The sequence below is a fragment of the Bipolaris maydis genome (assembly GCF_028858645.1).
Source record: "Bipolaris maydis strain C4 unplaced genomic scaffold PSV08scaffold_1, whole genome shotgun sequence".
Lineage (NCBI taxonomy): Eukaryota > Fungi > Ascomycota > Dothideomycetes > Pleosporales > Pleosporaceae > Bipolaris > Bipolaris maydis.
In genome coordinates, this window is record NW_027093857.1 from 1088916 (window position 1) to 1102795 (window position 13880).

A 13880-nucleotide genomic window follows, 5' to 3' on the forward strand; every position below is an offset into this window, starting at 1 on the left:
ATATATAATTATAGGAATAGAAAAAAGCTTAAAAAGAATATAAACTAAAGCTACTCTTTACTAATATCTAAAGGTATTAGAATAATAAAGATTATAATAGAGATATGTATATAACTAGTAAAGTATAAGATAAATCTAAGGATAACTATAAAGTCTAAGAAAAGTTTAATAATAGCCTTTTTAAGAAAGAACCCTAGAAGCGTTATAATAGTAACGTATACCTCTACTATAGTAAAGTAGGATACTTTTATAAGGATTACTTAAAGAATAAAGTTAAGTAAAGAGTAGTTAAGATTAAGATACTATAAATAGTAATACTATACTTAACTAAAGAGCTAAATAAGACTCTTAGTAACTTAAACTAGTATAATAAAGTAAGATAAGCTACTAATAAGGCCTTTAAGCTAGTATAGAAGATAATAAAACTTTAAGACTTTAAGTAGAATATACTACTACTAATAAATTAGTAGGTTAAAGAGATAGAAGTACTACGCTACCTAAGATACTAGTGTTACACGGGGTTTAAGTCTATACTACTCTAGTTAGGTCCGCTACTATAGCTAATAAGCCTTACGTTAGTATTCTATAAAGTTTATCTAGTAAGATAGTAGAGTAGTATACTTAGATAGAAAGGTAATAAAAGATTAAATAACTTAATCTATATAGTTATAGACTAATAAGTAATAATCTTATTAAGTAAAAATACTAGTAAGAAAGTATAATTTAAGTTAACTATAATAAGAGTAAATAATAAAATTTATCTATCCTTATATCCTTATTACTTTAGTCCTAGTATCTAGCTAAGCCGCTAGTATCCTAGATATTATTAGTATCTCTAGATGTTCTAGTATCTCTAGAGGACCTAGTATCTCTAGATATTCTATCTTAGTAAGATACTAAGTTACGTAATCTACGCCCTACGTTAATTATTACCTTCTAATGTAGACGTTCTATAGGCTCCTTACTTCCTATCCCTTTATTAAGAAGAGAATCCTTCTTATTACTTATAATATTATCCTCTCTCTTAGGCGTATTATTCTAATACCTTAGATTATTATTTTACTATGCTACGTGTTAAATTATTAGCTATATATAAAGTTAGTAGGCTCTAGGCTATTATATCTATTCTTTTCCTAACTCTAGCCTTCCTAACTATATCTAAGGTCTAAAAATAATATACCCTCTATACTTAAACTTTAACTAAATAAAAGTATACTTATACTTTATAAGCTAAAGAGAAGAGTATTAAAATAAATTTTTATTATAAGCGCTATAAAGAGAAGAAGATATATTACTTTATTAAAACGTTCTCTAGCTATTATACTAGGTATATCTTAGTTAGCGCTAAGTGTAGTTTATTTATTTTTAAGAAAGAGTAGAAAGAAATCTAAGTTAAGTAAGAGTATATAGAACTAGAACTTACTCTTACTAAAGAGGCTACTACGTATACTTATTATAAGCTTCTAAAAGTAAAGAATAAGAAATATACCTTTACGTGTTATAATCTTATAATAATTACTATCTAAGATTGTGCGAAGAAGTAGGCTAAGAGAAGCTTAGCCTCTAGAGGTATAGGCTCTCCTATTATTAAACCACTACTATCTAAACTATTAGCTAATTTAGGCTAGTTATAGGCTAATCCTCTTAATTCTTCTTTTAACTATTCTTTTCCTCTTTTTCTCCTTATAGAGTCTAATTACTCTATTCTAAGGTTAACTTTTATTTCTTTAGTTATCTCTATTAGAAATTATATACTAGTAACTTATAGTTTATTAGATTTTCTTTAGGTTTTTAAGTATTATAGCTCTTAGGCTATCCTTATTACTTAACTAAGTACTTTTACTACATATACTCTATAGCGCCTAAGTATAATACTTAGCTATAGAATTACCTCTAAAAGAACTTAAAAAAGAGATTTATCTAACTAGAATTAGATCTAATAGCCTTACTTATATTATTTATAAAGAAGCTTAATAAGAAGTAGTAACTATATATTAATTTTAGAAGATTAAATAGCGTTACTTAAAAAAATTAATATCTTTTACTACTAATTATAGAGCTTATAAATTAACTTTAAAAAGCTAAGTAGTTTATAAAGTTTAATATTTAGAAAAGATTTTACTAAATTAAGATTAAAGAAGGTTTTAAGTAGATAATAGCGTTTAAGATAAAGTATAGACTATTTAAGTATATAGTTATACTATTTAGGTTAATAAATACACTAGTAACCTTTTAATTAGTTATTAATAACATACTCTATAAATACTTTAGAATCTTTATTACTATATATCTAGATAATATACTAGTATACTTTAGTAGTATATATAAAGAATATATTAAGTATATTAAGAAAGTTTTATAAAAGTTTAAAGAATATAAGTTATACTTTTAACTAAAAAAGTATAAGTTTTATATATAAAAAATAAAGTTCTTTAAATTTATTATCTTAACTAAAGAAGTAAAAATAACCTTAAAGAAGATATAAACTATATAGAAATAGCTAAAACTTAAAATATTTAAGAATATTTAATTCTTTCTAGAATTTATAAACTATTATTAAAAGTTTATTAAAAATTACTTAAAGATTATAGTACTTCTTATAGAGATAATAAAGAGAGAAATAAATTTTAAATAAGAATAAGAATATTAGAAAGCTTTTAAATAAATTAAGTAGATATTCTTAAAGGCGCTAGTACTAGAGATATATAGCTTTTAATAACCTACTAGAGTTAAGACTAATATATCTAACTATATACTTAGAGCTATATTATTATAGTAGTATATAAATAAGAAATAAAGACTAGTATTTTACTATTTATAGAAGTTCTTAGAAGTAGAACTTAACTATAATATTTATAATAAGGAACTACTTAAAGTAGTTAATACTTTTAAATAATAAAAGGTATACTTATTAGAACTCTCTAATATAATTAAAGTTTTTACTAATTACTAAAATTTAATAAGTTTTATAATAATAAAGAAACTTAACTAATAATAAGTCTAATAAGCTAAGACGCTTACTTAGTTTAACTTTAAAATAATATATTAAGTAAAAGTACTTAATAGAGTAGTAAATACTTTAAGTAAAAGATCTAATTTATATAAAGAGAGTTATAAAGAACTATATAACGCCTTACTTAGGATAATATCTAATAGTAGCCTAAAGTATAACTAGCTAGAACTAGCTAAGGTAGCTAAAGTAGCTAAGTAGGTAGAAACGCTATAGTAATAATAGTAGTAGTAAGTAGCTAGCTAGTAGTTTAAGCATAATAAAGTAGGCTCTAATAGACTATTAAATAATAAATAAGAGTACTAAGATATAGTTTTAAAGAATTTAATATATATACTTTTATATATAAGATTAAGTCTTATATAAGAACTATATATATCTATAGAATATAGATATATAAGAATTAAAGAAATAGTTAAATAACTATCTAAGATATTTATAATACTATATATATATATAAAGGTATAGAAAATACTAGATAACTATTTAATATATTACTAGAATAAGCCTAAAAGATATAAGCTCTATAGCCTATTATAACTCTTATAGCTACTATTTAGACTATAGATAAGTATAATAATAAACTTTATAGTAAAGCTTTTAAAATTATTAAAACTAAAATTAGCTTAATTTTATAATATAATTCTAGTAATTATAGACTAATTAACTAAAGTAGTAAAGTTTATACCTATAGAAGAGACTATTATAGTAGAGAAATATATATATAAAGTTACTAAAGTATTAGTATTAGAGTATAGAATACTTAAATAGTTTATTACTAATTATAATAAACTATTTACGTCTAAATACTAAAATATATTCTTAGTAAAGTTAAGTATTAAGAAGAAGCTTTTAATAAGCTTCTACTTAAAAATAGATAGCTAAATAGAATAAATAAACTAGATATTAGAATAGTATCTATAAATATATACTAATAAATTATAAAATAACTAAGTAAAGTTATTACTAATAGCGTAATTAGCCTATAATAGTATAAAATTAATAATAATAAAGTATTTACTACACTACGCGAACTATAGATATAAGCTAGTAGCTTATTAAGATTTAAAGAATATTAAAAGTATTATAGTAAGAGTAGATAATAAAGTAAAACTTATATAAGAATTATATAAAGAATTAAGTAAGAATATAGCTTAATAGAACTTTATAGTAGTTAAAATAGTAAATAAATAAAGAATTAAAAGACTAACCTTTAAGAAAGAAAATAAAGTTTTCTTATTATAATAAAACCTAAAAACTAAGTAACTATATAGAAAATTAGATAACCTTTAAGTAAGATTATTTAATATCTTAGAAGAAATAAGAAAAGTAAACTATAAGTTAAAACTCTTATAAAGTATATAAATCTACTCTATCTTTTATAAAAAACTTCTAGAACTAGCACCTTTAGATACTAAGCTAGTAATAAATATAGAGCTTAAAGATAATAAATATAAAGTTAAAAAAGTTAAGAACCTATAGAAAATTAGTAATTAGTAGAAGTACTTAGTTAAGTAGTAAAGATAGCCTAAGAGCTATAATACTTAAGAACGTAAAGAAAATCTAATAAACTATAAGTTACTAGTACGTAATTTTTACTAGAAATAACTAAAGAAGTAAGAACTAGATTCTTAAAAGGAAGATAATAATTAAGAGATAAAAAAAGGTTAAAAAAAAAGAAATAATTAGCTTATAACTAGCCTAGGTTAGTTAACTATATAAATAGTAATAATTTAGTTATTAGAAAATCTATACTAAGTATAAAGCTCCTCTTAGCCTTCTCTTTTTTATAATTCTAAAGACTTAGAAAAGCGTAATTATAATTAGTATATACTTACTCTTACTTCTTAACCTCTAGTAGCTTATAATAAAGTTATATAGTTTATTTCTTAAAATAAGTAAGCTTAAGACGCTTTTAATGCTTTTTAACCTTAATCTTTTCCTACTTTTCCTTAGTTATAAATAAGCTATACTTAGCCTTTATAGTAATATAACTAGTACACTATCTAGATATAGTATCTATAAAGTAATAAAGATTCTTCTTCTTATAGCGCTTATAATAAAAAGCTATCTCTTTTCCCCTATAATAAATCTAATTAGACTAAGCCTAATAACACTAAGTTAAGGTTATTATAGAAGTCTAATAATTAGAAGAAGGAACCTTAGGTATAGTTAGAAAGGCTAGAGTTAGAAAGAAATAGTTATAATAGCCTAAAGCCTACTAACCTTATATATAGCTAATAACTTAATATATAATATAGTAAAATAATAATCTAGAGTATTAGAATAATATGCTTAAGAGAGGGGATAATATTTTAAGTAATAAAAAGGATTCTCTCCTTAACGTAAGATAATAAGAGATAGAAGCTAACTACGTCTATATTAGAAGGTAATAAATACTATAAAGCTAAGGTTATATAATATATATACTTCTACTAAGAGCTCTACTCCTAGAGTATAGATAGCCTTAAGAGAATTATACTCCTACTACTCCTATAGAAAAGAGAGAATAGAGAGTACTAGAATAGAAATAATAAAGATATAAAAATAAATAGATTTTATTATTTACTCTTATTATAGTTAACTTAAATTATACTTTCTTACTAGTATCTTTACTTAATAAGATTATTACCTATTAGTCTATAATAATATAGATTAAGTTTATTAAACCTTTTATTATCTTTCTATTTAAGTATACTACTCTACTATCTTGCTAGATAACTTTATAGAATACTAGCGTAAGGCTTATTAGCTATAGTGGCGGACCTAACTAGAGTAGTATAGACCTAAACCCCGTGTAACACTTATACTATACTTACTAACAAGTAGTTAGTAATTATAGCGTTTAAGTTCTTCTCTTACTTATGCTATTCTTAAATAAATTTATAAATCTTTATTAACTTAAAGCTTATAAGGTTATTAAACTTAAGGTAATCTTCTTTTAGTATTAAATATATTACTCTCTCTATATCCTCTTAAGCAAGGCCCTAAAAGAATAACGTACCCTTCTCTTAGGTTGTAACTTAATTTTAGCTTTTAGCTACTATAAAGTAAGTTATAAAGTTTTAATAATACTTTAAAATTCTTATAGCTAGCTATTAATAGTAGACCCTACTAACGTAGTTCTTAATAAAGGCTTAAGTACCTCTTTTTCTATTCTTATCCTAGCTTAAGTATAGGCTCTTTAGCTCTGCTTAGTAATCAGCCTAAGTTACTTCTAAATTAAGATAGCTAGGAAGCTTTTAGGTAAAAGCTTTGTAGCGCTATTTATAAAAGTATAGTAGCTATCTCTTTTAAGTATCTTCTAACTATAATACTTAATTATACTTAAAATTATACTCCTTTAGGAAGTTAGTAATATTTTGTCTATTAAATCTTAGTGCGTTAGTATTAGTAGGCTTAAACCTTCCTTAATATCCTATTAGAGTAGCTATAATTAAGCTTTCTAATAAGTTCTTAGTATCTTTACTCTTCTTATTATTATCTAGCTATATTTGCCTAGCTCTTTCTACGGCCTAAGCTTATACCCGTAATCTTCTTAGTTCTAGTATATACTTAGTAGTTCTACACTACTTTCTTTTTGCAAGAAGGTCTACGTTTAAACCTTAGTTTTTACTAAATTTCTATCTATTACTAAATAGTTTTCAACCTCCTCCCTAACGACTCGCTTTTAAGCTACTATCCTACGACTTTCTTAATAGCTCTTTTCTTCTCCTTAATAGACTATCGCTATCCCTTAGTTAGGTTACCAAAAATATAGCACGATACGCGATCAAGCTTAAAAGATTAGAGGGGGCGACCCGCAATTAAGCAGATAGAATTAAGCTAAAAAGTAATCGCTGTGAAGGGATTAATTGAAGAAGGTGACTCTCTACATACGAAAGATTATCGCAATATATACTGCGAACTAGTCACGTGATGCTACACCACAGTATGTACTTTTACGTCCCTACGAAAACCTCCCGTGGGGCATGTGGACGGGCGTGACTCAGGGCTTCTAGTGGTAGCGCACTGCATGATCACGCCTACTCTACGTGAAGGGTTATTCGCCTGGTTGCCATCCCACCGTGTTTAGACAGCTCTAGTATTGTATCTGCAAGGCATAGGTCTTCGTGGTCGGTGCCGTGTTGTAGCAAATACAGCGGTCTCGACCTTGCTAGAGCTATATTTAACTGAGAACGCCAAGAACTATGGGGCTGAAACCAGCGGCAATAGGATAAACAAAAATAAAATAAATGATTAGAGTAGAGTTTAAGAAGGTGTTGGGGGGGGTATGATCTTTGTCCCCTAGGTGTCTTTGGCGATCGTTAGATACGCACCAAAGTCCACCGGGTCCTTATACGGGTCCTTTATATAGAGGACTACTTCCTCCAGTGTTCGTGGTGCTGCGCGGGGTTGTCTATGTAGGCCACTTCTGGAAGTTGGCAGTAGCTTGTCGGCAGAGGATATGTTCGAGGTTTTTAGAAGCCCGCAGGCACAGTCCCAGGTTCCCCGTACCTTAGTAAAATCTTTAATGATACCATGTCAAGTCCCCATGTCGATTCCAGAGGGCTAAAAGCTTCACAAGCATTGGCCGGGGGAAGTGAAGCTCCTTTGGGGTGTGGTCAGGCGTGTATGGCAATCCCCATTGCTTGTATCAGCTAGACAGCTTCGCACTGCTCCGGTTCCACCCCCCGAGGTGGGCCTTGGCTATCTCGTCCCTCTTTATTGAAGTTATTCCTGAGATTTTTGGCCTGCTGGCAAGCCCATACGGTGCGGAAGGATCCTTGGCCTTCACGTCGGCTAGACGGTCTGCCGTCTCATTCCCTTCGATGTCAGAATGCCCTAGGGCCCACCAAATTTGAAAGTTTGCCGGCTGAGCTACTGCGGTACGGCAGGCTAAGAATGCTCATCGTGACGTTGTGGACGCGTCGCCTCGCAGGCATCAGGTGACAGAGGTGCTGGCAATGCATGAATAGATATTGTGATGAGATCTCGTGGTGTGTTCGAATGCCCTTGCAGCCCCGACTGCTCCTGCATCGAAAACGTGTGACATCTCATTGAGGGATCCTCTACCCGAGGGTGCCAGCGTCTGGGCACAGTAGATGGCGTATCCATACGTCACCTCCTTCTGTCCTTCAACTTTCTGCTCAGATTCGTCTCAGAATACTGCGATGTACGAGTCCTTGAGGGCATTCTACCGCTCCTTGAACTCTAGGGCCGCTTCCTCCTTCGTTAGGCCTCTTGTTGGGTTGCTTCGGCAATTCCTCGTAAAGTGAGGAGGTGTAAGAATTATCCGTGGTGCGCGGGGCAGCAGTTAGCCTACGTATCCTCTGAACTTTGGTACAGGGCTGCTGGGGTCCCTCGGCTTCCTGGCGGTGGCCTATCTTTGGTATGTCGACCATTCAAGCCAGTGGGTGTTCATTATCGACTGTCCGGAGGCGTAGTAGTGCGAAGCGCCACTTCGCCTATTCCAGGGCCCCTTCCGTGGAGGGCAGGCCGGTCTCTCTAAAAAGGGCTGGCTTTGGGTGATCCTGAAGGCGGGTAGCACCGCTTAGGCTGCGAGCGTGACGTTTGACTATATTACTGCAATGTGTTGCCCAATCCGGGTGCTAACTAGCTTGTCGCGATTGCGCCTTGCGATCCTTGAGTTCTTCTTTCGACCCTCGTACCATGCTTCTGCTCCGTAGAGTAGGGATAGCAGTACGCACGTAATGACTGCCTTGCGGAAAGCGTCCGGTGGCCCCGCAGATGTCCCGTCAGTTTGCGCGTGATTGCAAACCTTTTGGCGACGTGTTTTTCAGGAGTCGGACGAGAGACAGCGCAGCGGCGGCGGTGGTGACAAGGGATGTGTACGCCCATCGCTCGCCTCGTCGGCACTCAAAAGAGGCCAAGATGAAAGAAACCGGAGAGGCCTGCATCATGCGAGCAATGCTCATGGGGTCGATGCGCAGCCAGAAGTAAGCTTGAGCATGATTAGCAAAGACGTGGTGAAGGGTCCAGCTCGCAAAGCACAGAACTGTAGCCGCCAGGTATAGCAGCCCACCTACATCGTCGCTGGTCAGCGGCTCCTGGTGGAGAATAGCGAAGCGAGTTGTTCGGGCTTTGAGCTCGTTGGTGGCGAGTGCTAAGGCACTGGGTATAACACTGGGCATTTATGTGTTGCATGGAAAGTGACAGCGGCGACATTTTTTACGTACATGGGCGATGACATACAGGTGGCGCAGATAAAAGAGTAACTGCCTTCCACAAGTACTACGGTTGCCGTGTGAACGTCCCTTTGCTTTTTCCACAGATTATAGGCTCTCGCCTACATATAAGCCAGTGTAGCAATCCAGGTTTCCGTAAGACATTCCGCTTCCAATTGTACTCTCTTTTCGAAAGCACTGTTCTTGCTGCCGGCACAACGCATTATCACTTCATAGTTTCTCTTTTGCCGTAACGTGTATCTTGAATAATAGCTTGTCAACCTCTTGCATAACTACGCGTTATATTACCGTCGCATGCCGTCGCGCAAGGAGGATATAGACTCAGGGAAGTAAGGCATTTCGCGGAAGTTCACTACCGCGATACCTGTATTACAGAGAAGTCTGATTCTAAACTACGCAACAAAGATTTCAAAGCTTGTTTACCTACGGCGCACAAAGCTTTTAGAGCAGGGAGACAGAGTTACTCCATCATACCTTCCCTATCGTCTTAAGCATCGATAGTCGACAAAATAGATTCTCCTCAATTGTTTTGATTGATGGTTGCGTACATTAATCACCAATATTATATTCAAAGAAAGCGAATATCTCGTAGTTTAACCGACCAAACCGAATTATCTTTTAATGTCCATGGCTTAAGCTAGAAGAATCGGCCGCCCAGGACTCTCACTATATATCCATCGCACGGGTGTCTGGAACTCGACCATCTATATCAATTATACCTCTCTCTATTCTCTCATCCAACAGTAATAATAAAAACAGCAGGAAAAATAGGTAAGAGCCTACGGACAGCTCACCAGTAGGTCCAATCAAGATAAGTGTCTTTTCTCCTATCCTCTCGCTCTCACTAAATAATAGTAGTAGCCTAAGAAAAGCTCTTTAAAGCCCCGAGATAACTTTGATGGCACCTTAGCCGCATTCCCTAAGCTCTCTCGCTCCAGCGCCACTTAGTACCAATAGTCCCCTTCTTATAATAGTCAAGCTTAGAGTAGTTAGGTGTCTTCGCATATAGCCACCTTAGCGGTATAGTCGTTAAATTCACTCTAGTCGCACCTCATGCGCCTCAACTCCTAGCCAGCGCCGTACTAGAAATCCGCGTCAAGGCACCCGCATTATTATATTAGGTGCAAAAGCGAAGGCTATTAAGTTTCCCGCTAAAACTAAGGCTGCTATGTTGAGCGCCAAAGCTGCTAAGCTTAAGGTTAATGCCATTATGGAAGATGTGGATGGAGAATTATGAGAATCGCAGCAAGAGGCAAAAGAAGAGTAGAAAAGGGGTGAAAGGGAGGAAAAAATGGGTGGGAAAGTCTAAGGGTTGTCTTCCTCTTGGCTATTCAGCCAGTTTTAGCCTTAGTAGCTCCTGCTAGCTGATTAGCATCTTACGGATGCGTTAATTGCGTTTCTTAGTGATACTGCTCTTAGTCTTCCCCGTACGCGACTTCGTCGGGCTAGTCCTGTGGTGGTTTCTCTAGCGCATCGTAGGTCATGCTGTTCCCGTAAGTAGAGCCGCGCGGCTTAGCGAATGTTGATTATTGGCAAACCAATTAGTACTACTACTACAACAGTACGTAGTAAAAGTGCTTTTAGCCACTCAACTCCAAGCTCGCTAGTCATCCAGCCATTATCGCTGGCTGCAATCGCCCAGCCACACGGGATCTCTGCCTCCTCGTACTAGGCGGATAGGTGATACTGGCCAGCAAAGATCAGGAACGGTGGCACTGCCCAGCTAGCTGCGTTGATCGCTGCGATCTGTATCACCTACTCGCGATTGCCTAGACTAATAGCTTCTAGCAGGCCTCTTCTCTCTAATGCTGTTACGACTAGCTGAGTCGTGATCTTGCATATTATAGAGCCAACTTCGTTGAAGTTGTGCACGTCCTTATTATAGATGCTATACTCGGCCTTCGTCTGCTCTACATTCTCAAACTAGCTCTTGATTAAGACCAGATCTCTACATAGAGCTCTCTGCCTATCGTACGATTGATTTAAACGGGTAGTAAGGGAGTCTATACGCTTGACAAAGTTGCGCGGCTAGTGGACGCCAACCTGGCCAGTGTTGCGCGCAGCTAGCAGCTTATCAGCTATACAGCGCACAGCAGTATAGGTAGGCGCAAATCCACGTAAGTTAAGGTCGGGTATATGGCTAGTGATTACCTGCTCTTCTAGCTGCGTCGGCTTCTTTAAATTACTAGGCTGGCAATCGCGTCGCGCATGCTTCCCAGCGCGTCGGTCAATTAGCGTTGATTTTGGAATATTAAAGGCCGTAGCAGGGCGTAGAGTACTCTAGGTATAATTGCTATCCAGAGAATAGAGAGCAAGCTGGGTATCTGCCTCGTGAGAAGTTAATCAAGAAGCGTGACGTGGAGGCATTGTACGCAAAGGTGAGGCGGGTGATTAAAGCTGATAGGGTGAACCACTCGCTTGTAAACTACGTTGTCTAGAGTATCTTTTCTACATGTACGTGAGTTATGGCCAGTCTTACGCTAGAACTAAAACGCGGAAACTAAGGGGGTCAAATCCACATAGCATCATATACTAGGGTTAATGGGGTGTGCATTTTAGTGGTGGGGCGCGTTAAAATCCTCTCTTGTTTGTTATTTCTTTTACAATTAACGTCTACTTCCTATTCACTTGCTAAACTATAGAACCTAAGGCTTCACTAGTTATGCGTTATCACGCAATCCGCACATAGCTAGTACAACTGCGTCTGAACCTTCTTCGCCATTTACGTCACCTACATATCCGAGCTTGCCCTTCCCTATGTTAGTAAGAGCAATAGGAGTTTGCTCTTGGTCTGTAATCGGTACAGGATAGAAGACATGAGACTCAGTATGTGAGGAGTCTTTTGGTAGGTACCATGCATCCTTGTCAGGTACACCTGCGAGGAAGACGGCTTTCTGGCTGTAGCTAGGGGGTAGGGATGTATGTGATGATGTATCTTCGGTATCATTACGATGAACAGTGGTGCGCTGGTACGCTCCGTGCGTCCATGGCAAACCCGCTTCTTGGAAAAGCCTATCTATATCTTTGGTTGTAGTCATTGTGCTGAAGTTGCCCATAAAAACGAGTCTACCACCACCGCGGACATAGTCAAGAAGCTTCGCGTAAACAGCACGATGCTGTACGATGCCACTGTCGGTGACTAGAACCGCCTGTGGAGGCTGATCTGCTAGTCCTTGTAGTACCGACTCCGGTTTTGTGGCACGGTCGAGAGCGGCCACGGTGTTCAGCTTCCCCAAAAGTCCCTGGTAGAGCTGATCAAATGGAGAAGCGGTATCAAGAGATACCAGCAGGATACGTGGATCATCGGGAGCTGCCGCCGACATCATGTGACGCTGTCGAGCGGGCTGAACTAGTGGGCTGGGAGAATGCAAGTCGAAGCTGGCAGCCGCTTTCGCAAGACGATCAGCAATTTTGTTATGCTCCCTTGGAATATACCAGAACCCAATCTACATAATCTTAGTCTTTGCATGCAGTCCACATAAATTTGTGTGACAACTAACCGTCAAATTCTCCGACTCGAGCGTCGTCACCACGCTATCGAGAGCGAGGAACAGATCTAGATTTGCCGGTGTAGTACCTTTAGCCGTGCGCCAGTTATTGCTCTATAAACGCGATCAGCAGTGTCACTGGAAGCCCTTGTCAAATACATACCTTCCATTTTGGTAGCCATTCAGTCATGCCCTTCACAACGTACTCGGAGTCGGTGGCGACAATCCAAGCAGCGGCTCCCCTCTTGGGATTTCTGGTGTAGGCCTCAGCGAAGAAGTGTAGACCTGACCTTGCAGCACAGAGCTCCGCTCGCTGGTTTGATCACAGTGGGAAGTTGTCTACTTTGTCCGTGATGGGTTTAGACAATTGGCTACTATCATCGTTGCCGTATGCTACACCAACTCCTGCTTTTGCCCCAGGTCGTCCGTTGTCTGTACACGCCCCATCTGTGAATATTATGCGAAAGTGGTGGCAAAGTATAGCCGGTCGATGGCTTGCACGGTTTGATAGGGATTCGTTGTTGCATGCGCAGCAATACAACAAAAAGTCATGGCAACAAGGACAGTGCTGGAGGAGTTCTGGTACAGACCAGTCTCTGGTTGTAGGGCAGAGGACAAGCTTTCTATCATGGATGATATTTTCGTAGTAATCCATCTTTGTGAAAGTACTGAGACCGAAATCAATTCATGGTCTCGATGTGGAGTCATTGGGGCACCACCTAGATTAGGCGCCGGCGGTTGGCAGATCTCTCGGGCCGTTCGAGACGGCCGGCAATACTCCGGTTAATCGCTTGATCAAGGCGGGGTAATCATAAAACCGAAAGCTAACCTCGCTATGTATCTTACTCTCATCGCAACCGTAGTTCGCTGTTCTACTGCCTTCGTCGTAACCGCTTTTTGGTTATTATACTTAATAGAGATTTGTCCATTCATATATAACCGTTAAGAGGCGTATTTTAGTAGTAATACTAACCTATTTTTTAGGGTTCAACAGGGTCTCGTAGAGGTCCACTAGAATCCTTTTATTACGTACTTTGACTGTAAAGTCAATTTTTTGATACCCAATTCTGGCAGGTTGGGGTGTGGCCTGTTATTCTTTCCTAAGATAATTGATCTAATACGCTATATAGCAAACAGGGAAAAAAGTCAAGCGATGTATCTTACTTCTCTGGACGGAATTATATCATCGCAATT

General features: G+C 36.3%; 2 protein-coding genes across 2 annotated transcripts; both read right to left on the bottom strand.

Annotated features, from left to right (window-relative positions):
* Positions 1-8748: 8748 nt before the first annotated feature.
* Positions 8749-9144, bottom strand: PSV08DRAFT_345990 (uncharacterized protein; the record flags this gene model as incomplete). The annotated part of the gene is made up of 1 exon (XM_066092779.1): positions 8749-9144. The coding sequence occupies one exon, from the start codon at positions 9142-9144 to the stop codon at positions 8749-8751; it is 396 nt and encodes a 131-aa protein (XP_065949935.1).
* A 2634-nt stretch (positions 9145-11778) lies between these two features.
* PSV08DRAFT_213323 (uncharacterized protein) lies at positions 11779-12884 on the bottom strand. Its single transcript, XM_014222599.1, has 3 exons — positions 12850-12884; positions 12699-12800; positions 11779-12644 (listed from the first exon to the last, which is right to left on the bottom strand). Exons 1-3 carry the CDS (start codon positions 12874-12876, stop codon positions 11859-11861), a joined length of 915 nt encoding a protein of 304 aa, XP_014078074.1. The 5' UTR covers positions 12877-12884; the 3' UTR covers positions 11779-11858.
* Between the last annotated feature and the right edge of the window lie 996 nt (positions 12885-13880).

Bases quoted from the DNA above. Each gene is read 5' to 3' on its own strand.
- PSV08DRAFT_213323 (XM_014222599.1), bottom strand. From the start codon at position 12,876: ATGACTGAATGGCTACCAAAATGGAAG. The intron at 12,801-12,849 runs GTATGTATTTGA...TCGCGTTTATAG, and splicing joins AATGGCTACCAAAATGGAAG to AGCAATAACTGGCGCACGGC. The intron at 12,645-12,698 runs GTTAGTTGTCAC...AAGATTATGTAG, and splicing joins TCGAGTCGGAGAATTTGACG to ATTGGGTTCTGGTATATTCC.